This window comes from Calypte anna, chromosome Z, assembly GCF_003957555.1.
Source record: "Calypte anna isolate BGI_N300 chromosome Z, bCalAnn1_v1.p, whole genome shotgun sequence".
In the NCBI taxonomy this organism is placed as follows: domain Eukaryota; kingdom Metazoa; phylum Chordata; class Aves; order Apodiformes; family Trochilidae; genus Calypte; species Calypte anna.
Genome location: NC_044274.1, coordinates 13,567,358 through 13,590,789, shown reverse-complemented (window position 1 = coordinate 13,590,789; position 23,432 = coordinate 13,567,358). Strand labels below are relative to the sequence as shown.

Sequence of the window (23,432 nt, the reverse complement as noted above, 5' to 3'; positions counted from 1 at the left end):
GGAACACTACTACAAATTACCTATTACTAGTTAAGGAAAACATTCTGCTGCAACTGTGAAAAGTAATTCATGTGGAGGCAAATGCTGAAAAGTTTACAAGTATCACTAAAAGAAAAGGCTAAAAGAAAGGCTAAAAGAAAAAAAGCTAACAAACAGTGAACACAGTGAAATTTATACCTCTTGCTGTCATTATTCATATACCTATTAGGTCTTCTCTTGAAACCTATCTGATGCATTCCCAAGACTTCATCTGTTGGAAGATACACACTATAGAAAAGGTTTTAGCTGCAGCCTTACCTTGGTTAAGGAACTCGTTCTTAGTCTACCTTCCATAAACTTTTCTTAATTAGTGACAATATATACCATTTTACATCACACATTCAGAAACGCTGTTGACAAACTAATAATAAAAAAACCCACTAATGGGAACATACTATCCCAATTTAAATTGCATTTAGCTAATTGATTTTTTTTAAAGACTGTTCATGAAAAGCAGACATTAAATTTATCACCACAGGAAACTAAGGTTTTGGATGGACACACAAGAAACGCATGAACATAAAAGAAGAATGGGAGGAAAAAGGAAAGTAAATAAAGTTATGTTAAAGTAAAGTATAAAAATATCTCTAAGAAACAGAAGACTGAGTCAAGTTTTTAAAACTTGGTTCCATATACACAGAAAACACATGGATGACAGGGAGGTGATCTGAGACTGCCAGCATGGCTTCACCAAGGGAAAGTCTAGCTTGATAAATAAAACTGGCCTTCTATGATGGAGTGACACCAGTGGACACAGGAAGAGCTACAGCTGCCATCTATCTGGACTTGTGTAAGGCCTTTGATGTGGTCTCCTACAACATCCTCTCTTTCTCAACTGAAGAGAGAGAGATTTGATGGGTGGAATGATTGCTGGACAAGGAATTGGATGGATGGTCTTAAACAGATAGTGGGCCCCAGTTCCATGTGGGACAGTGGGATCAAGTACACCCCCAGGAAATCTGCAGATGACACCAAGCTGAGTGGTGCAGTTGACACAGTTGAGAGACAGGATGCCATCCTGAGGGACCTGGACTAACTTGAGAAGTGGTTCTACAAGTATAAGGTTCAACAAAACCAAGTGCAAGGTCCTGAAGCTGTGTCAGGGCAAACCCTGGCACCAAGACAGACTGGTGAGTAAAGGGATAGAGAACAGACCTGTGGAAAATTACTTGGGCTACTGGTGGATGAAAAAGCTGGACATGAACCAGCAGTGTGCATGTGCAGCCCTGAGAGCCAACAGTATCCTGGGTTGCATCAAAAGAAGTGTGGCCAGCAGGGCAAGGGAGGTGATTCTCCCCCTTCTGCTCTGCTCTGGTGACACCCCACCTGGAGTACTGCATCCAGCTCTTTTTTTTTCTTGGGGCCTGTTGTGATAGGACATGGGGTAATGGCTTTAAACTGGAAAAGGGTAGATTTAAAACTAGATACTAGAAAGACATTTTTTACAACAAGGATGATGAAACACTGGAAGAGGTTGCCCAGGGAAGTTGTGGATGCCTCATCCCTGGAAACATTTAAGGTCAGATTGGATAGGGCCCTGAGCTACCTGATCTAAGTGAAGATGTCCCTGCTAATTGCAGGGGAGTTGGACTACATGACCTCTAAAGGTCCCTTCCAGACCAAGCAATTCTATGATTCCATGAAAAAAAAAGATTTGGAGTAATAACATATTTGCCTGTGAAGAAAAAAAACACTTCTTCATTACTTTGGAAATCCACTGCATTTTTAGACTTGGGTCATACATTGAAAGGCATTCATTGCCAAAATATCCACTCTGCTGCAGACGTATGCAGCTAACAACCCTTTGAGAACTTTTCTATAGCCAGTTCTCAAAGAAAACATGCAGTAAATCCTCCTGCCACTACACAAATACATACAATCCTGCTGATACACATAGATTGTTACTACAGCATAATAATAAAAACTGTGTATTTCTTACCAAGGCCAATAATTGCTTTTGTCTGTACTTCTTCATCTGAATGCTTTGTAAAATACATCAGCAGTTCAAGTACTTTATCCTTAATGTTAACCTGAGCAAATTAAAACAAAAAAAGAAGCTATTTGAAGCTGAAATTGATGGTTTTAGTCTCTTATAAAAAGCATATATATAAAAAAGATAAGGAGAAACACAGTCATACCATATGGCCTTTGCAAAACCATATATATAAAATCCAAAAGCTGTACTGCATGCATTATGAAAAAAATACATACCTAGGACTAAGAATAATGTGTTTTCAAATTAAATCAAAGTATTCAAATTATCTAAGACATGGAGAGTAAATACAAATTATTTTACCTTACTGTTGCCCTTAAAATCTTCTTGATCAAAATCAAAATGCCGACAGAGTGCTCCAACAGTGAAAAGTGATCTAAGGAGTGCTGGTTTATTGGCAGTTAGTATTGTACTATTGGGGTCTTCTTGGTGTTGACTTTTTAATTTTGAAAGTGCACCTACAGGAAGACAAAATTTTTGATCAGTGTTTAATTGTGATATATCCCTAAGAGAAGATTTGATACAATTACATGTCATGATTTTACTCACCATAGTATCTATTAAAACAAGCCCACACAAATTTATAATTCTGGGTGACCTTGTTCACAACAGACCCAAGACAGCTCACGCAATGCTGAACAACCTAGGAGCAAGAAAGAACAAATGAATTAAGATATTTAAAACTGAGATTTTTGTGAAGTTATGTGGGAAAATGTTATGCTGAACTAAAACTTATGACGTAACTGGTGTAGTGTCCATCTCCCGCACTCCTTGGAAAACCTGCTCAAACTCATTAAAATACAGCAACAATAAATATTTCAGTAAATGAAGTACACTGCTTTTTTTATAGCTCAAAAGTTATTTTCATAATAAAGACAGACTTTAAATCAAAACAATTTTTTCACAATGTGAAGTGGAATCAACCGAATGGTTGCAATTAATAGCTTACCGTCATGCCATATTTGATGATGAGTTTCATGAGGTCTTCCTCAATAGTGGCAAGAAAGGTCTCACTTGGGTGCTCCATTAGTGGCACTACAAGCTCTAAGATTTTTGCAACATTGCAGATCACCATGAAATCATTCTGGGTCTGAAACAATAGTGTTTACAGCATTAAAAATTTCCAGGCATGTTATCTATAAACCAAGTATTATTGATATGTATTGATAGTAAAAAATAAGATATTTAGTGAAAATCTAAAATAATTTTTATATACTTTACATCTGCTATTAAATTATGTATTATTATGAAAGTTAGTTCTGTTTTCTACACAACAACTGAAGAAAAAAAAACTGTATAAGCAGAAATTCTCCTCTCACCAGGGCTGTGACAGACCTGAAAAATTTGGTCCTAATATGTTTTGAGTTCTACAATAAATATCAGAACTCCTCTTAGTACATGCACAGTAGAGAAAACGTAACACTTCAAAACAGGTGTCAGCAACAAAATGAAGTTGTGCTATAACTCAATCTGCCTTAAGCAAAATGAATACAAATGTATAAATTACAATTAAAACAATTACGTTTGCATTACTCTGACTTTGTACGTAGGTAAGCGAGAGACCTAAAGAGAACATTTATCCATTAAAGATGCTTCCTGCTAACAATGGACTTTTTTTGACAAACCAAGCTTGCTAATAAGGATAGGATAATTCCCAAATGCTATTATCAAGCTATTTAACACATTCAAGCTGATGGTGCAAATTCTACAATTCATCTCAACCTGTATTACACAAAACTGATGTAAATCCCTAAATGCGTCTCAGCAAGTCAAGAACTGGATAACACTTTCCTACACTGTTTGATTAGAAGCAGCTCTACAGAAGCAGTCTATAAAATGCTACAGGGCTAAAAACTGGAAAATGCTAGGCTATCACTTTACAATCTAAGATGCTAACAATTACTCTCAAGCCTGTCCTGGACAGCTGATGTAAGGTAATGTACTGCTGCCACCCACTCACTCCTTGAGCCATAGCTGCATGATCTGGCTCTGCTCCTTCTGTCAGATCAGAGATTCATCACAATGTGTTCACTGAGCCAACTCTTGGAAACAAAATGGCAGAGAGCATCACAACATTTCAGAGGGGGACCACTTTAGCAGATGAGGGAGGTTTTAGAATTATAGCTCTCTACCATTTTTCTGAGCTAAATGGCCTTAAACAAACATTAGAGCTAGGAAGGTGAGAGATGAAGTATGGAAGAGGAGGGAGCAGGATATTTCCTTCTGATATATTTGCTGTTTGTGAAAACACACTACCTTCTGGAACTATACATTTAGTCACATGCTAAATATTAACTGCTTTTCAGACTGTGATTATGAAATGAAACAATTTTAAGAAATTACTGCATTACAGGTGAAAAAATGCATTTTAGTCCTCATGGGAAAGAGGCACCACAGGCTTCAGTTTCATTTGGCTGTAAAATGTTGAGGGTGAGGATCAGCATCTTAGAAGCTACAGATGTCATCAAAAGGACCTACTATCTTCAGAAGCTATGATGTTAGTCTCCAGATTGGAAAGAAAGAGACTTGATGGATGGACTACTCAGCAGATAAGGAACGGGCTAAACGGGTGCACTCAAGGAGCTGTGGCCAAGGGCTCAATGTCCAAGTGGAGTCCAGTGATAACTCATGCTCCTCATGGGTACTGGGACTGATGCTGTTTAACATCTCCATCAGTGATGTGGACAGTGGAACTGAGTGCATTCTCACCAAGTTTGCTCGTGACACCAAGTTGTGTGGTGCAGTCAATGCACTGGAGGTAAGGCCAACCAGAGGGACGTTGACAGGCTGGAGAGGTGGGTCCAAAGCAAGAACATTAAATTCACTAGACCAACTGCAATGTCCTGCTCCTGGGTCACAGTGACCCCAAGTACAAACGGTTTGTGTGGAGCATGGCTTGAGAACAGCCTTGAGGAGAAGGATTTGGGGGTGTGTGTTGATGAGAAGTGTGCTTGCAGGCCAGAAAGCCAACCATGTCCTGAGATGAATCAAAAGAAGTGTGGCCAGCAGATCAAGGGAAGTGATTTGCCTCCTCTACTCTGCGCTGGTGAGATCCCACCTGGAGTACTGTGTCCAGTTCTGGTGGCCCCAGCCTAAGAAGGATGTGGGAGGGAGTCCAGAGATGGGCTGTGAAGATGATCAGAGGGCTGGAGCACCTTTAATCCTGGAGAAGAGCAGGCTCTGGGAAGACCCTAGAGACCCTAGAGCCTTCCAGTACATGAAGGGGCCACAGGAAACCTGGAGAGAGACTTTTTATGTGGGCAAGGAGAGTCAGGATAAGGAGGACTTAAGAAGAAAAAGTACAGATTTAGATTAGATATTAGGAAGCAATTCTTCAGAGTGAGGGTGGTGAGACAGTGGAAAAGGTTGCCCGGTGAAGTTGTGTATGTCCCCTTCCTGGAAGTGGAGGGGACAAAGCCAAGTTGGATGGGGCTTCGAGCAGCCTGGTGTAATGAAAGGCATCCTTGACCATGATGGGAGGATGAGGATTAGATTATCTTCAGTCTATGTCTCCATGAAGTAAATTTATAATAAAAATAAATTAATTTTTATTTTCCCACATTCAATTTCATCAAGTATAAAAGACAGCCATTAGTTTCCATGCTTAATTATGTGGGTGAAAAAAAGACTGATTTTTCTCTACTTACACTACATTTAGTGGTCAGGTATGGCTGCATAGTCATGGCATGTTTGACCATGAGCTGGGGCCTGATTTTGCTGAACAGGAACAAAGTGGTTATGCAAGCAACCAGGCGACCAGAATTCACACCTTTGTTGTCAGAATCTGCAAAAAGATTAGAAAATCCAGAGAGGGTATTAAGTCCAAGTAATATTTGAGCATCAAAACCCATATAGCTTAACTTCATTACATCTCTCTCAAGATAAATACCAAATATTCTTATTCTTAAGAATATAATGTGTTAACATTTCTATGTGATCACAAAATACACACAAAAAAAGAAGCAAAGATGCTTCAATGACATCAATAGTTTTAAAACTATTTCTGACTGAACACTGGCTCAGCCAATGTTTCCTACTAAAACTGTACAACATACTAATGCCAAAAAAATTGACATATTTGTTTTGGAATTTTAGAAACTTTATTATAATACAGTGCTCAAACGTTTGTAACAAACTTAAAATAAATTATTCATTGCTATCAGTTTTGTAACAGGAATTCTGTAACAGTATCTTTTCCAAAAACAAGACAGGCAAGTTTTTGAACCACTGTTACTGTGTAATATAAAATCCTATGGACTTTAGCTATTGGTTTGTAAACAGTATTACCTGATAAAGATTCCTCATATTTAAGAATGTGCTCAACCAAATTATCAACAAGTTGAGTACAGGCTTTCTTCACAGGTTTATATGAGGCATCCTCTTCTGACTTCAATAACTGTAGCAGATGAAATAGAGAACAATTTAGTGCTATGGTTGTGTTCATTTACGTTAGATGTCGTTTTTAACTATTGCTACAGCTACACAAGGACATTATAACAAGTATTTATTTAACTTCTCCATAAAAGTTACAGACTAAAGAAAAAATTCAGGGAAGTAAAAACTTAAACAAAAATCCAAGACAGGAAAAATTAACTGCCATGAAAAAAAGAGAAAAATTCTTCTGATCTTTGCATTGGGATGAAAGCTAACCTTCTGCTTAATGAAATAAACCAGGAATAATAATGTAGCTATACTGGTCAGCAATAACTAAGAGGAGTTAGAAGGACTTTAAAATGCTTAGGAAAAAAGATGAAACATAGTTTATACACATTTTAACCAGTTAGCCTTCCTCTGTATTACTCAGGACACTGAAACTGTGCTCATAAAGATATTTCAGTATCTAGGAAGGACTGAGACTATTCTATAGCCTTCTCTTCAGTGCAGGCATTAAGAGGCTACGGTTTACTTGGCTATCTGTTTCATGGCACTCCAGGCTAAAGTAAAATAAAGAAAAAAGTTTTTTTTGCATGAAAATTTACTAGTGCATAGAAGACGTGGAGGAGAATATGACAGCTTAAGAGATATTAACAAAGTGAACTCAATTATTAGAAAAAAATCAAGAGTAAAATATAATGCATAAGTAACACATACACTAAAGATTGACTTTTTCCATAAACAGTGTAACAAATATAATGAATATGAAAGTATGCATCTTATGTCACTGGAGAATAAATTTGAAAATAAATAAACAAAACCCCTCCTAAACCCAGAAGTATTTTTAAAACAGATCATATGGAAAGGCAGAAACTGATGTCAGAGAGAAGAGAAACTGTCCTAATGAAGATTAAAGAAAAGGTCAGATGTTTTAAGGGCATGAATTTAATTTGCCTGCAGTAAAGGACTGCTCTTGTAATGCCCCTTCTATGTGGCTTAGTACCAAAAGAAATTTTCAAAGTCTAAGAACGATTGTATCATATATTCAAAATTCATTACTTACATTTTGAAGAAGCTGTTCAAACCAATCATACCCTGTATCTCTACAAGCTGCAACCTAGAAGCATTTTTGAGAATTAGCTGGTTAATAAAGAAGGCATTGGAAGAAAAATTATTTCAATCCAGATGTCTTAAAAGACAAGTAAACATGCACTCAGTACAATGGTTTTATACCTTTGGAGATCAGACACTGTCTTCTGCATTTGAAAGTTAGTACTCAGCTTTTAAGTGACTCCGGAATTTGCACTCCATATAACACAAAGTCTATATATTTTACTGGAGACTGCTGGCACCAACATAAACCAAATTTTGGGTTTTGTAGAACATTTTGTACAGATTAATGAAAAAATAGAAGCCTGATATATTAAAAATGAACATGTGCATATATATGTATTTATATAGATATTTTTAGATACACAAACCAAGCCTTCAAAGGTTTCACATGTTATGATCATCTCAAAAGTCATCAAGAGTAGAATTTTCTGAACAGAGAGCTAAGATGAAGTCAAAGTGTATAACTTCACAGTTTGAAAAAGCACACCATTTTGTAAAAATACTGAAAAGGAAAATGATATTTAAACCTACAATTATAAGTAACGAAGCAGGTATATTTTTTTTGCTATTTATATTTTGGTATAATTGATATTAAACCACTTTCTCAGCACAGTGATTTTACATATATATTTTCACTACAAATTTATTATTTTGCATACATAGTACTTTATTTGCTGCTCCCCAAAATCAGATACAATTATACAGATACTAGTTTATTCTGAGAGAGAACATGATCCTGTTGAAAAACTGTTTGAGGAAGATTTTCTTTTTCAAGACAATTTCTGAGCTTGGTTTAGTTACATTTTGCTATGAGCAATTCCTGGAAACTGTTAAATATAACAGAAATTTGTTGTATTTTAGCTGAACAAATATTTTATACAACAGAAATATCGTGTGGTCTGACTTTTTATTCCCAGCAGATTAGTGAGTATTTAAAGTTTCCTACAGCCTGTTTCATAATATGAATAATTGTGGCATATATTCAGTGCCAGGAGATATTAAAAGAAAACCGTCAAACAATTAAGTTAACATATTCTAAAAAAAATACAGGTAATATTTCAAAGATACTAACAACATAATGAAATCTTGCACACAGCTCAACCCAAATTTGTTTAACATACCACATCAGTGATGTTTAGGATTTTCCTTGTCATTGCTTCTTTGTCATGGTGCGGAGTTGGAGTAAACCAGAGCTTCTGGAATGTCTCATTTACTAATTTCTGAAGGAAAAAAAAATCTAGCATAAATAAATGAACTTATCTTGGCACACAGGTATTACTTCTAATACATCCATACATCAGAGTTGTTGACTAAGCATGCCATCTCATACAGAATTATTCAACTTAGGTGAGACTCTTGTAAGAGACACCTGATAAGAGACCCAGATCTACTTTTACTGGAGTTACACTGACCTCTTGGCAGCCTTCAGCAAAATGATCAATGGGAACTGATGATACAGAAAATGGAGCTACCACCTTTCTGCAATACTATGCATTCCTCAAGAAAACATTGTACCCTAAGAAGCTGACAACTGAACACAAGATTATAATTTATACAGTAGAACTAGAAGCTATGGCAGGTTACTTTGGAGTTTTCAAACTGCAACATGGTGGAGGAGAGAAGCCAAATCTCTCTGCCCAAACACAGAAGTACATGTGCTTCCAGCGTTTATGGATGGAGGAAAAATTGGAATAGAACAGAAGTGAACAAAACTATTCCCAAATTACTATTAAGTATGTGTTTTAAGAAGCTCTTCTCATTCATGGAAACATACAAAAATACAATGAAGATAAATGCCCCACTTTTTCTAATGTTACTGAGGGCAAAGAACAAAGTAATTTCGTTTACCAGTAACACCTTGGATCCATCTGTTCAAATACTTCTTGAGTGACAGTCTTCTCAGAAAGCCACTTGGGATTAATGTATCCAAGTGGTAAAAATATATGCTATGGCTTTAAGGTTGCAGATCTCAAATCCTAGTGAAAGTGTGATTTTAAATTCCAGTGTGCTTTACCAGAAACAACACTTGGAAGGAGAAAAAAATAACTCTAGAAAATAACTTTTAAAAATCTTTTGACTGAAGAACTTGAAGAAAACAGAAGATAAAAAGAAAAAAAAAATCAAGTCAGAGAGCACTTTATAAAGCTCTCAAAAATTACAAGTGAACAGAAGTCGTAAATATTACAAAGGAGTAATGCAATAATTTTTAATGTTTTTTTGTCAAAACATGGAAACATGAAAGTAATGCTAATTAAAATCCAGAAGAGTTTGTTTCATTCTACCTTAATGCCTTCTTCATCGTTGACTCTCCGAATCATCTTCACACACATCTCTGTAATTTTGGGAAATGTAGGTTGTTCTATGCAGATATCCCTAAGTATCTTTATGACTCTTTTTCTGACACTGATACCAGTATCCTGTGAAGAAAAAGGTATTACACTCTTGAAAACATATCACAAATATGTATTAATTTAGGCATTATATGAATTAATATTTGATGATCACATGGCCCGACTTACAAAATTTACTAGGAGAAGGCAGCTATATTATTCTGAAGTTAATTTATACAAAAAGTCAGCATAAATTGTACCACTTTATCTGCAACAATTCTAAAGGTTCTGCCTGAGTCCAAAGAATGGTGAAACACTTCCTCCATTTATTCCCTCCCATCATGATCTTGCAAATGTGTAATTCCACTTCCCAGTTTGAGAGCTTACAAACTAGATGTGATGATGCCTCAATACTGTGTTGGGAGACAGAAGATTTAAGCCTTTGTACAGATCTTATGGCTAATATATGCAGCTATTTTTTCCATTTTCCTTAGACTTAGTCTAAGGAGATGGATGAGGAGATTTACTTCACATTACCTTAATCAACACCTGTTAAACCTGAATGTCAGGATGAACTGCTTTTCCCATGCTCATATGCACATGAAGCTACTTATCTCCAAAACCCTTTAAAGGGGTATATAACTCTAGCAAGTAAGTAATATTTGTCTTCAACCTTGACCTAGATGGTAAGAGATGTGGTTGTCTTACAGGTAAATTAACACTTTATTTTATCCAAATGCCCACACAAAAAACCTCCAATAATAAGTCCTTTTAAAAATTAAAAATAGCATGGAAAAGTGGAGTAGTTTAATCTCCTCTCTTTTGAATTACAAACGTCATCTCTAGATTACCGAGTTGTAGATCTTTCTTCATCACCAATACTACTGCATTGTCCCCAGTGACTCATATACCACATTTCAGATGTACAGCTTTCTCATATCACCTAATTTGTGTCTTCATAAAGGAATCAAAAGGAATATAACCATGGTTCTGACACACTACAGGTTTCATTTTGATTCAACAAACCCTGACTGGAAACAAGTGATGCACTTTATAAGGCTGGTCTTAAAAGCCTGATGCTCCCCATTAAAATAGTAGGATAGAATTTACACTTGGATTATTATTCTGTATTGTTAAACATATAAACTCAGGTTAAACAAAAAATTTCAATATCACTTATTTCATCATAAGCATCACAAGTCACCGTACCAATATTCTTTCAATCAGCATGTCATAATACTGCTCAGCAAGCTGAGGACGACAGAGCACAAACCGGCCAAGCAGCTCCACAGCTGCCTCTCTCACACTGGTGGAGTTATCCATCAACCGCCCATGAACACCTCGCTGCATATCCAGCTAAAAAGCACAAAGAAAAAACAGATTCAGAATAAGAAATTAAGACTTATTTTAAGCATGACAGAAGAACATATGTGCATGATGGAAATTTCTGTTTTACCCTGGCTAGAATACTGGGGTCTACAGCAACAACCTCAGACAAACACTTCATGGCTTTTGTTCGAACAGCAATTGCATTTTCACCAAGTACACGCAGAATCTAGTGAGAAAACAAAGACAAAGATTCAGTTGCTTTGGAAGAAATGAAAGTTCAATCCAAAAAAATACAGTAGAATAACCCACAAAAAATATTAACTAAAACAAGAATGTGTCTACTAAAAATTGGATGTATCTTCTCAGACTGTAAAAAGGTGCAGGCAATAGATGTCCCATTGCACTGGTAACTGAACATGGATATTTACTAGAAGATGCTACATGACTACAATTGTTCCAAACAGGATTTACACAGGGTCAATACATTCTCTTTAAGTCGCTTAATTTTAAACTCTACTTTAATCATGCAGTTATGATTTTCACCATGGTTCTTCCAACAGGAGAGCTGGATTTGGGCATTATAGTTTTAAGAATGGCTTTGTATGCAGAAAAATGCCATGTGAACTAGTACTTAAGTTCAAATATGTCACCATGCCAATGTCAATAAATGAAAAGAATACATAAAATATATGAAAGCACATGGTGTTAACACAGCCTTTTAAATACCTGTGTTCAGCAATGAACAGATAGAGCATACTACCCACAAGTGTTTTGAATGAGAAAGCAATGGTGCTTTCACTGTACTAAGACTTCTAGCACAGTTTACCTGTGTCAAATAAATATCGAAGCTCTGGGCAAACGGCCTCATAGAGGCCAAGTAGCGAACAATCAAACATGCATCTTCATAGTCCACAGTATCAGAATTCATCCTGGAAAAAAAAGATGTTAATTAGGAGATGTTGATCAAAAAATATTTAAAACATTAAATGCACAGCTCATAAAAAAATACATGGAACTGAAACATACTTTAATGTGCTGAACTGAGTTGGAGCAGTTTTAATGATGCTGCGAAGAAACTTTTTGCGACTTTCTGCTCTATGCATGATTTGTCCTGTGGTCTCAACATCTTTTGCATGGTGAGTTCCTTCAGATGAATCCTCATCCTTCTGAGATTTAATTGCTTTCTCTGTCTCCATAGTTGTATCACGGAACCACTGAGCAATATAAAACTTCCGGGAAAACTAAAGAAATACAGTACGATGCACAGAAACAAAAATAACAGATACAGAAAAGGAAAAAACAGATTTATAATGGTACATGTTAGGGTGACAATTTAATTGAAACATTAATATGCGTAGCCTAAAATATTTTTATTCAGTACATCTTACTGAAATAATTTTCCTATACACTTGACACTAGAAAGGAGAAAATTTACCACTAGTGATGCATCAGTTTCTGTGTTCTCATCCAGATAATCTAGCAAAGCCTTCTGCAGCTGTTGAATTTCATCATCTCCTCCTGAAACCTGTTAGAAGTTGAAAGATACAAAAGAGAAATTTTAAAACAGAATATTGTACAGTGGTCAAAATTGATAACAGAAGTAGAAGAATTTCTGGCTCAGAATTCTTCATCTGCAAATCATATTTTTTTTCAGCAATAAACCAGGTAACTTACAATCGTCTTAACTTCTGTCTGAACAGCACAGATTGTGAGTCTTGTGACAAATATAGCACAGAATTTAGCTTGCAAACATCAGCAAGTGGAGAAATGGACAGTTACATGCCCAGAACATCAGTGTATCAAGAAATAAAGTAATGCAAACCACATATAAGTCATCAAATCAACTTTACAACCTACAACACATCGTGAGGAAAATATCTACTGTTTTTAAAATGTCAATATAGAATAGATATTCTTTTAAATCTAACTCTATGAATCGTAAGTCCAAACCATAGTGGGCAGTTTGAAGAATTGGAGATTACTCTGGTAATGATATCAGAGCATAGAAGGAAATATCTATCAGAGTCTAAGCATTCAATTCAGCATGAAAGAAAAGTCTGCCAGCATAGAAGAATTATAACCCCGTAACATACAGAAACATTAATTATATTAATCCAAAAACACAAATATTTTACACTATATATAGTAGAATTTTCAAATCAACAGAAGTTATGGGAAGTAAGAGCCTCATAAAGGAGTATATAAATTTTGATTTTTTTTATTTGAATGTCTGTATAATGCATAAGTTTTTCCTTTAACGTAAGTCAGTAACAGTCATTATAAAGTACATGTAATAGATCTGGAGACTATTAACAGAGTGGTAACTGAAAGGGAAACGAACTTTTAATGACTCCTTAGTCTTAGATGATTCTGAGAACAATTATTAGTTCAGAAAGAAATGCATAGCACCCATAAGAAGTGTGCAAGTCTACATCTTTCTGAGGACACATAAGATCTGAGATTTCCTTGTCATACTATGTATTTTATAGAGGGCAAATGCACACTTTGCTATGGTAATTGTTGCCACCCTTGAATACCTGGGGCAGCGTAAGTCCAGTTACAAAAAAGAAAAAAGGCCTATTGGTTTCAGAGAGTCATAGAATACCTCAAGTTGATGCGCCCTTAAGGATCAAGTCTAACTCACTGCTCCCTGCAAGGACTACCTAAAGATAAATCATACGATGAAGACAGTTGTCTCACTCTGTAAACAAAGAGCAGCATTTAACTCTCCAAAACCTATCAATGAGTGCCTAAAGCGCAGCTACTACTTTGTGATACCAAATATGTACATATTTTGAGATAACAAATGTGGTATTTATATATCAAGTGTATTTGATTTAGAAATCAAAATAATCAACTAGTTCTCCGTAACACCAGGTTTTCAAACATTTTTTAAAATTTTGAAGTATTTGAATAGCTACATCATCCAGATGGCATGGAATGTCTCACACACCTGTTTGAGAATTCTGGCTATAGATCCTTGATCCATTTTGCTAGTGACTGCATCTTTCCTCAGTCTCGCAGCTACAGTTCCAAGATAGTCAAGTGATGCAACTCTCAGTGCCATTTCTGTAGATTTGTTACTGAACTGGTGAACCTAAGAAAAACAGAATAAAATGTTACATCTTCTCACAAGAGAGTGTGTGAACTTATTAAAAATTCCACCTAACTTACACGCTGCATGAAATTTATGTAATTTACTGTTACATTACATATACACTACTTATTTTATGTTAATGTTTCTGCCTTTATTGTGTCTCCCTCTGTCTCTCCAAATTTATCTTTGAGAATTTTTTAAAACACATTTTTTCATAAATAAAGGACAGCCAGTACAGCAGACATTCTTTGCAACAGCACAGACCTTAAGGACCATAATGCAACTTATCCTTTATTCATGTAAGTATAAAGAATGCTACATTTTACCAGGAACACAACCCTAAGATGCTTTCCAAGAAACAGCTCAAAGGACTGTATTAATTATACTGTAACACTGAAGAAAAACTCAAAAGTATGTAAAAAACATTTTCTAGGTAAAATCGTAAGTGCTTCTCTTTGCAAATAACTAAACAAATCAATTTTTTTCAGGTTCTGTGCTAAAGGAATAGTCCAGAGAAGATATTTAACATGAATAGCTACAGCTCTTGTTTGACTTTACTCCAAATGAGAATCTACACTTATCATATGCTATACAATGGTATTTTCTCCTGTTGAGAGTATCATGGAATAGTCAAAGTGGATTTGCAAGAGAAATTGTTTACATATGTTCTTTAACTTCCATAAAAATGATCCTATAACCCCAATTATATTATCTACGTATCACATAGTAGTGATGCATGCAAGAAAAGCCTTAAATGCTGCAGGCGGGTCAACAATCAGAAACGCCTGTAGTATTTTCAGTTGAAATAAACAAGCCTTCATTTTAATTAAAAAATAATAATATATATATATATACAGTAGTTAAAATAAAAAATCTCTTACCAATAGCCTTCCCAATAAGCTAAGTAGCAACTCTGCGGCTGGCCATTCTGGCTTATTGACTGTGGAAAGAAGATCTTGAATGAAGTTCTCAAACAGTGGCCTGTAATCTTCTTCTCCTTGTTTACTGCCACACCTGTTTAAAATAAAATGAACTTTGTAAGCAAATTTAAGAGCCATTCAAGCTTTTCTTCTAACATTCTTCTGGTATCAGAGAAAGCTATATGCAGTTCTAAACCCTCCTGAAATACAAGCAGAAAAAATGTTTTAATGATTTACTAAGAGTTTAAACAATTATCACTTCAAGATGCACTGCAAGCAAAGCAGCTAGTGCACAATAGTAGAATTTTGTTTTTTTATTACTGTTCTGAGTTAAAATCTGCACTAACTTGGATGGATGAATAGGTAAAATTGTAAAGCTCAGGCTGGAGGGAGCTATTAAAGAAGCATTGTGTCTATATTCTTTAGGCTTGGTCTGGTTTACTTGACAGTGGTAATACAACTTGGTATTACGTTCCACAAAGGTTAAAATGAGAATGTAAAAAAAAAATAATCAAAAGATAATATATTGATAGTCTTTCACTTATACGTGGCATCCCTATCTTAATGATAACAGAAGTATCCAGAGAGACTGCTAGATAGCTATTAAATAGCGTTTTGGACTAAAAGTAAAAACTAACACAATAAATCCCTTAGGAATTACTCTTAGATATGCTTTGGTTATTCAAGTACACTATAATTTTCTTCCCGTTGAGCTACTGACATTCCTAACTTAGCTAAATGAAAATAATTTTTAGGTTTTTAGTGTCTTTGTCATTCTGATAGCTGTATGAATATGGATTCAGTGACTGAATATTTACTCAGCCTTCTCTTCCAGGGTTGAGATGACGAGCGGGCCCCTACAAAACAATGCTCAAGAGTCAGTACTCAGACCGGTGCTGTTCTGTTAAACATCTTCGTCAGTGACATGGACAGTGGAATTGAGTGCACCCTCAGCAAGTTTGCTGATGACACCAAACTGTGTGGTGAAGTCAATAAACTGGAGGGAAGGGATGCCACCCAGAGGACCTTGACAGGCTTGAGAAGTGGACTCATGCAAACTACATGAAGTTCAACAGGGCCAAATGCAACGTTCTGCACCTGAGTCGAGGCAACCCCACACATAAATACAGGTTGGGAGGAGAAAGGATTGCAGACAGCCCTGAGGAGAAGGACTTGGAAGTGGTGGTGGACCAGAAGCTCAACATGAGCCATCAGTGTGTGCTCGCAGCTCAGAAAGTGAAGTGGGTCCTGGGCTGCATGAAAAGGAGCACAGACAGCTGGTCGAGGGAGATGTCTGCCCCTCTATTCTGCTCTTGTGAGACCCCACCTGGAGTAATGGGTCCAGTTGTGGAGTCGTAAGAAGGACACAGAGCTCCTGGAATGTGTTCAGAGGAGAGCCACTAAAATGATCAGAGGGTTGGTGCAACTCCCCTATGAAGACAGCCTAAAGAAGTTGGGGTTGTTCTGCCTGGAGAAGAGGAGGCTCTGAGGTGACCTTATAGCAACCTTCCAGTATCTAAAGAGGACGGATGGGGGTGAAGGGGCTACAGAAACTGGTGTTGGGCTTTTTACACAGGTGTGCAGTGAGAGGACAAGGGGAAATGGTTTCTTAAGATATCTATAAAGCATATTGTTATAAACAACATTGTGATTATTTATTTAGCATTTCAAAGTGGTCAGATTTGTCCCAAGGTATGAAAGACTTTATATGGAGTTGGTTTCCTCAACAGGCTGAAGAATGGGGCAGTACTTACTTCTTTAGGAAAATAGAAAGGAAGTTTTGTGCTGTTCTCATCGCTGTTTCGTATGAGTTAGTAATAAGCACATCTTGATCCACCTGAAAATAGAAAGATACATCTCTATTATTTTAGCATACACAGAAATATGATTTCCAGATTAACACTGCTCATGCATCAAATAATTACAGCAGTCATAAAATTATCATGTCATGATTGATTACAAGAGCACCACTACAGAATATTATACCTACAAAAGTAATTCCAAAAGCAAAACGCCAAAGGACCTAAAAAAAGAATCTTACTTTCTTGTTTGACTCCTCCTCTGAATTAGAATCTTTCTCTGCTGATGGCAAGTGCACCACACACTGGATAAGCTGCAGAACCAGTGCTGTCACCATCTGAATATACATAGGCTCTCCATCAGTGTCACTGCTGTTTAACCTGTTAATAAGAAAATCTCGCATTAACACTAAAACTAAATAAATAAATTAAAAAAATCTGTTTCTAAGTAATATCTTTGTAAAATTTTTACCACAGCTAGGAATCTATTTATCTAGTGATTTGCTTCTCTTTTATGCAGTACAAGATTTGGTCTAACAAAACCAGGAAGAAGAGATGAACTGAAGCAGGCCACAGATGGGCTAGCAGAGCATCTGTGAAGTTCAGCAGTTGAAAAATCTAGACAAATATTTAATAAACCAAGAGCCTATATACTAAGGCACTTACTAAATGTCTTATTATACATTCTGTCATATTCAGTTTCAACAAAACACACAAAAACCCACACCAAACTGATTTTTTAATTGCATGTTATTTATTGTATGTGAAATGTGCAGGGCTTTTAAACAGATGAAAAGAGTGACCATGACCTGGATTGACTTCTACAAGAGTTATTACACCTATGATAATCTAAGGTAGCATAACAGACTGAATTTAAGCATGGAAGTGTCTTTAAGTGTCTCTTAAGTGTGTCTGCAGGTTCATAAGACGAGTATAAATACACTCCACATTTCTCCCATGATATAATCTGAGAATATGTATGGTGTTACTAGTCATACATAAAACACCACCACCTACTGCTACCTTAAACAATAGGAAAAGCTCATGATCCCTGATCTCATTCTCCCAAAAATATCGAATACAAAGTGAGCCTACAACAATTATTGTCTTTACAAAGATATCTTTGAGTACTTAGAGAGAAAAACTTTTCATATCAAATTTTGTGTAAGCTGTATCCTTCATGACTGCAGCCACTGGCAGAAAATACCCTTTAAAAGAGCAGAGTTAGGACTCTACAGATGAACAGTGCAGTCACTGCAGTTTTGAGCTGGTATCTTCCTTCTGGTACAGGTCCTGATTCAAAGAGCTTGTCTACCAGTTGTAGACTCTACCAGTTGTCCTACTCTACCACTTCCCTACTTGCTATATCTCTCTGGTATCTGTAGCCAAAACATATAAGCACTTATGTTAACATTTGGTTCAGTGTATTTCTTTTCCTAGATATATTCATCCACCCTGGACCAGGCAGATCCAGACACCTTGTCTGTCACAGAGGCAAGATGGATGCAAGTGAAAAACAAAATCAGCCTCAACAACAAATGTTTCAGAATAATCTGAAGTGTCGCCATTCAGTTAAAATTCAGTTCACATCAGATTCTTTCTCAGATTGAGCCTGAACCTGTTCAACTATTCTGAAGATGCACTTGTACTGAGCTAAAGTGCTCAAAAGACAGTTGAAGTGAACAGAGTAGATCTTAAAAGAAACTAATTCAAAGGAATATTAGATTATTTTCTTCCTGGAAAGAGTGCTCTGAGTCTTTCTTCAAATAAACCTAGCCAAAATTTTCCTATTAAGCTTTATCAGTGAAGAAATTATGTAACTCCAAACAGATGCAAAGACTTTTTCAACAAAAATATCTGAATGCACACTAACATTAAACTCATTTACATCCTTAATGAGGCAACTAATAAAATATGCCCATTATTTTTATAAGCAGGCACAAATACAATGGCATAAGAAACAGCGAGGCAGTTACAAGGCATTTGTCATGCAATTGCTCTCACATCAACCTTTAACAAAGCTCAGCTGGTGGAGTTGTAGATTTTTAACACAGGAGTTAATATTGATGCCTAAAACCCTACAAAAGTGTAAATGCTACTGTGTACAAGTTACTGATCTATGTCAGAAATTACCTGAAGTTTCTCAAACTTCTCTTGCTTGTTGGTAGTCTTGCAAGGGAAGTGAAAATTTCTTCAAGTATCAATTGTCTATGTTTTTCATACCTGGAGAACACCTGTTTAAAAGTTACAGGATTGTCAGACAATTATTGTACATTAACGGAAATTACATTTACATTACTAGTTAAATATCTTATTAAAAATTACATAGAGACACACACTTCACACTTATGGATTATAAGTAATGCATACCTTTTTTTTAATGCTTTTTTCAAAGCAAGTATGTCTTTATGCAATACATCAAAACTTTTTCAAATACAGATTTTTGCAAATCTTTAAAAAATGTAAACGTGTAATAGCTATTAGAATTTCTTCTATTTTAAATTTTTCAGTCAGTGGTAGAATGTACTGTATAGGAAAGTTAAACAGTGTAATACTAAGCTTTCAGACTCTGGTACAGAGCAAAACTCCATGGCAACATAAATTGCAGATGATTGCAGGGCATATTTGAGAAATGTTTTACTTCATATCCTAAGCTTTAATGCCTACTTGACATGAAATACTCCTTCATTTTGCAAGACTGCAGAGTTTGCCTCTCTTTTTGTTTATGAAAATAGTGGAGTATACACCATTTTTACAAAGATGGAAAACGCCCACTTTAACAAGTACATCTGTGCTGTGCTGCATTTTTACTAAAATATTTTATTTGTCCCATGAATACTTCACATAGCCTCTTCCTATGAAAATAATTTCTTCTATTATATAACGGTATTCTACTAGCTTTGTAAGTTATTCCATTGCATAAATTCAAAGCTTAACACAAGAAATAAGGAAAAACATGTTGCTAAAGTTTCTTACGACAGGAAAGGGCATGTAAGAGGAAGGGGTTTGTATTTACACTTTCAACAACATAACCAAATTAGGAATTTCCTTGCTCAAGTGGGATTATTTCTTCCTCTAGAGTACTTTACATATAATGGCAGCTTAGGTAGATTTAATACTGTTTCTTGATTATGATACTGAACTGTAAAGTTTGCAAAAATACCTTTTGTTCTAAACTCCAATTTTCTAATAGGGAGAAAATACAGCCTGAATAAATGTCCTAATAACTCTCAGCAGCACAGAAACACGAAACACAAATTAAAAAATACTTACTGCCGTCACCAATTTGATGGCACATAACTGTAGTTCACTGACATTTTCTACAAAGAAAGGTGTTATTCCCATTGATGATACCTATCAATGGAAAGAAATTATTTTAAGTATATTTAACTAGCAAAATGATATCTCTGCAGTTTCACAAGTAGGTTATTCATTCAGAAGGAAAGGTATTCAGCAAGATACTTATATTATTTGCAAATACAGTTACAAAAGAATGGACAACCAGTGCTGTGAGCAATGATTGAGGAAACTGAAGACCTTGGGCCTGGAGAAAAGGAGGCGGGGAAAAAAGTTACTGCTCTCTACAACTACCTGAAAGGAAGTTGGTTGGTTTCTTTTCCCACGTAACAGTGATAGGATGAGGAGACATGACCTCAAGTTGTGCCAGAGGAGGTTTAGATTGGGTATTAGGAAAGTTTTCACTGAAAAAGTTGTCAATCATGGGCACAGGCTGCCAAGGGAAGTGGTTGAGTCACTAACCCTGGAGATATTTAAAAAATATGTATGCATATAGGGATCCGGTTTAGTGATGGACTTGGCTATGTATTGTTTATGGTTGGACCTGATGATCATAAGGGTCTTTTTCAACCTGAATGATTCTATGATTCTATATTTGAAAATAATAAAGTTAAATTTTCCTCTGTACAGAAAAAGACATTAAAGATTTCATCACTGAACACTCTTCCACAAATTCTCTACTACACAACAAAATGTGTGACATCACTCTGACATTAAGAATTCAAAAGTTTGTGCTGATTTCATACTTCATGTCACTTAGATGATTATACTTTACAGTATCTCTAGAAAAAGCAACACGTTCTCAGGTAGAAATTCTGATAAACTTACCTGAAGAATGGTAGTATCAGTAAGGAGCTGTATCTCTAGCAACTCTGATAAGCTGCTGACGATGTCACAAACTTTGTTATACAGCATCACTATAACTCTCTGCTTGTGCGTAGAACACTTGGCACGTTTTGCTTTTGAACTTAAAACACCACCTACAAAATAAAAGGTATCTTTAATTTTTTCAGTGTTTCACATCAAATACAAGAAAGACGATCTTCCTCAATTACTCTTTCTAGAACAACTGTATGACTACAGCTTTTTGAAGGCAATTGCTAAGATAAGAAAAGCTATCTAGTAGTAGAAAAACCAGGGCATAGAATCAACTGAAAAATAAGAATTTCAAGTGATACTAATTATTCATATTTGCTTTAAAATTCTGGATCCAAGATTTTTTAAAAGTTTCTTGGGCACTTGTACCAAAAGGTATACATACAAAACCAAAACATTTAATGATAAACAGTTTTCACTGAAAAAAATCATACACACAGAGATTATAAGATTATTTCTTCCTCTGTATAATAAATATACACCGAAGCTGAACCTTCAGACAAACTTCTAAGTCCTGCAGTCTAACTACTTTGGCTACATTCACATTATTGCAGTGAACTAACATGTTGTATGACTAGAAGATGCATTTCATTCATGCCTTTTTTAGTCTGTATTTCACCATCCTCAGTCTGATTCAAAGCATTTGTAGGATGTTATGATACGGAAGAACTAACTGTATAACAGTTACATATAAAAATCTTATTCCAGGAATCACATCACTTGTATCATCACATAGTAGATCAGGGGTTTTGTTTGTTTGTTAGTTGTTCTTATTTATTTATTTATTTATTTTTAAATGTGGAAAGGTTTTTCAGAATTTCTTAGCATACTAACCTCCATGAGGATCCACTCTATACACAGGGTCATACTGAGGATAGAGAGTGTTCTGCAAATGAAATTTGGTGTATTGAATGACTCTCTCTATTACATCCTCAATATATACAGCTTTAGGCATATTTGGTGATGTCATAATATTGACAGCAGTAAGACAAGCATCAGCAGATTTTGTCACTCTTTCCATAATAAGATCTCTCCATAATCTCTCCTCATCTTCAGTGTCATTGTTCTGTAACAGGCAAGAAAAACACAGTAGTGTGAACAAGAAGTCAAATTTTTCTCCTTACCAAGATAACATTACTTTAATAAACTTTCATTCATACACTATAAAACGTTGTTTCCTTTCAGATCCAAAAATAGTTTTAGAAATCAACTACTGTTTATCAGCCACATGTTTGTAATGTGTCTCCCTAAATTACAAGTCTTCCAAGTCTCCCTGTGTTCTGCTTTCTATGTATCAGTGGGAAGCACTAGGAGAAACCACATGCACTACTTAACACAAATGCACCTTAACCAAAACCTAAACTCATTTACCTTTCATTTATTTTAGTGGTCTATGCACACAAGTTGCTGCTTTCATCAGTCTAATTTTTGCCACTAGGGGGAATTCTTACACAGACTTGTCACAAGTCACATGAAATTTTTAAGTACACAACTTCCTCCACTTCATATATAACCCGTCTATTATGAACAGATTTGAAACATATCTTATCAAATACATCCATTTAGATTTAGAACAGGGTACAGAATATCTGTGTTTCTGTATTGTACAAGTTACAAAAAAACCCATGAGGTTAATTATGATCACCCAGCACTACTTAAATATTGTACTAACAGTAAGTACTTAAGTCTTTAAGTACTTTGTTCCTTAAACAGATAAGGCTGTGTAAGGAAAAAAAAAAAGGCAGATTTAAATATTTTATGTTTTCTTTTTGGCCATTAATCCTGGAAACAGAACTAATTTGCAAGTGCATTCTGCCTCTGAAACACATCCTGACATGGACACAGTATACCACAACTGTAAAGGAAGTAAGAGTACTTCTTAGCAGAGGCTTTCTTTGCTGTAATGGTTTCAATAATTTTTCATAGTTTTTTAAGAAATATCTAAAACTTCTTTGGCTGAAGACTGCTTTTTTTTTAAACCAAAACTTTGTTTCTGAATTTGAATATTGGACAATTTCAGTAGCTGCTAAAGAATCTTGAGCTTTCCTATGGCAAACTATAAGAAAAATTTAAAAGCATTATCATTAAGACATACTCACAGTGAAGTAGAGCAGGTAAACCGTAACCTTCCTATTGCTTAGTTTTGGTATTACAAAGACATTCAGAACCATACATTAAAACTTTGAGAACCATATAAACTATCTAGGTTAAAGTATTTAGGTACAAATAATATGTCTCTAGTCTTCATCTGATTTAAATTCTTCC

At 35.6% G+C, this 23,432-nt stretch overlaps 1 protein-coding gene across 1 annotated transcript in view; it reads right to left on the bottom strand.

Annotated features, from left to right (window-relative positions):
• The window catches only part of NIPBL (NIPBL cohesin loading factor), a 149,899-nt gene that overhangs the window by 8,954 nt on the left and 117,513 nt on the right, over nucleotides 1-23,432 (bottom strand). The window contains exons 17-38 of the mRNA XM_030466730.1: nucleotides 22,002-22,233; nucleotides 21,120-21,271; nucleotides 20,268-20,348; nucleotides 19,128-19,228; nucleotides 17,237-17,375; nucleotides 16,950-17,032; nucleotides 15,157-15,289; nucleotides 14,132-14,275; nucleotides 12,614-12,703; nucleotides 12,205-12,419; nucleotides 12,005-12,107; nucleotides 11,306-11,404; nucleotides 11,059-11,205; nucleotides 9,802-9,936; nucleotides 8,641-8,739; nucleotides 7,470-7,523; nucleotides 6,320-6,428; nucleotides 5,680-5,816; nucleotides 2,982-3,122; nucleotides 2,582-2,675; nucleotides 2,336-2,490; nucleotides 1,979-2,069 (exon numbers count right to left, since the gene is read on the bottom strand). Of these exons, the coding sequence (XP_030322590.1) occupies nucleotides 1,979-2,069; nucleotides 2,336-2,490; nucleotides 2,582-2,675; nucleotides 2,982-3,122; nucleotides 5,680-5,816; nucleotides 6,320-6,428; nucleotides 7,470-7,523; nucleotides 8,641-8,739; nucleotides 9,802-9,936; nucleotides 11,059-11,205; nucleotides 11,306-11,404; nucleotides 12,005-12,107; nucleotides 12,205-12,419; nucleotides 12,614-12,703; nucleotides 14,132-14,275; nucleotides 15,157-15,289; nucleotides 16,950-17,032; nucleotides 17,237-17,375; nucleotides 19,128-19,228; nucleotides 20,268-20,348; nucleotides 21,120-21,271; nucleotides 22,002-22,233 (2,734 nt within the window). The remainder of the gene's footprint in view (nucleotides 1-1,978; nucleotides 2,070-2,335; nucleotides 2,491-2,581; nucleotides 2,676-2,981; nucleotides 3,123-5,679; nucleotides 5,817-6,319; nucleotides 6,429-7,469; nucleotides 7,524-8,640; nucleotides 8,740-9,801; nucleotides 9,937-11,058; nucleotides 11,206-11,305; nucleotides 11,405-12,004; nucleotides 12,108-12,204; nucleotides 12,420-12,613; nucleotides 12,704-14,131; nucleotides 14,276-15,156; nucleotides 15,290-16,949; nucleotides 17,033-17,236; nucleotides 17,376-19,127; nucleotides 19,229-20,267; nucleotides 20,349-21,119; nucleotides 21,272-22,001; nucleotides 22,234-23,432) is intronic.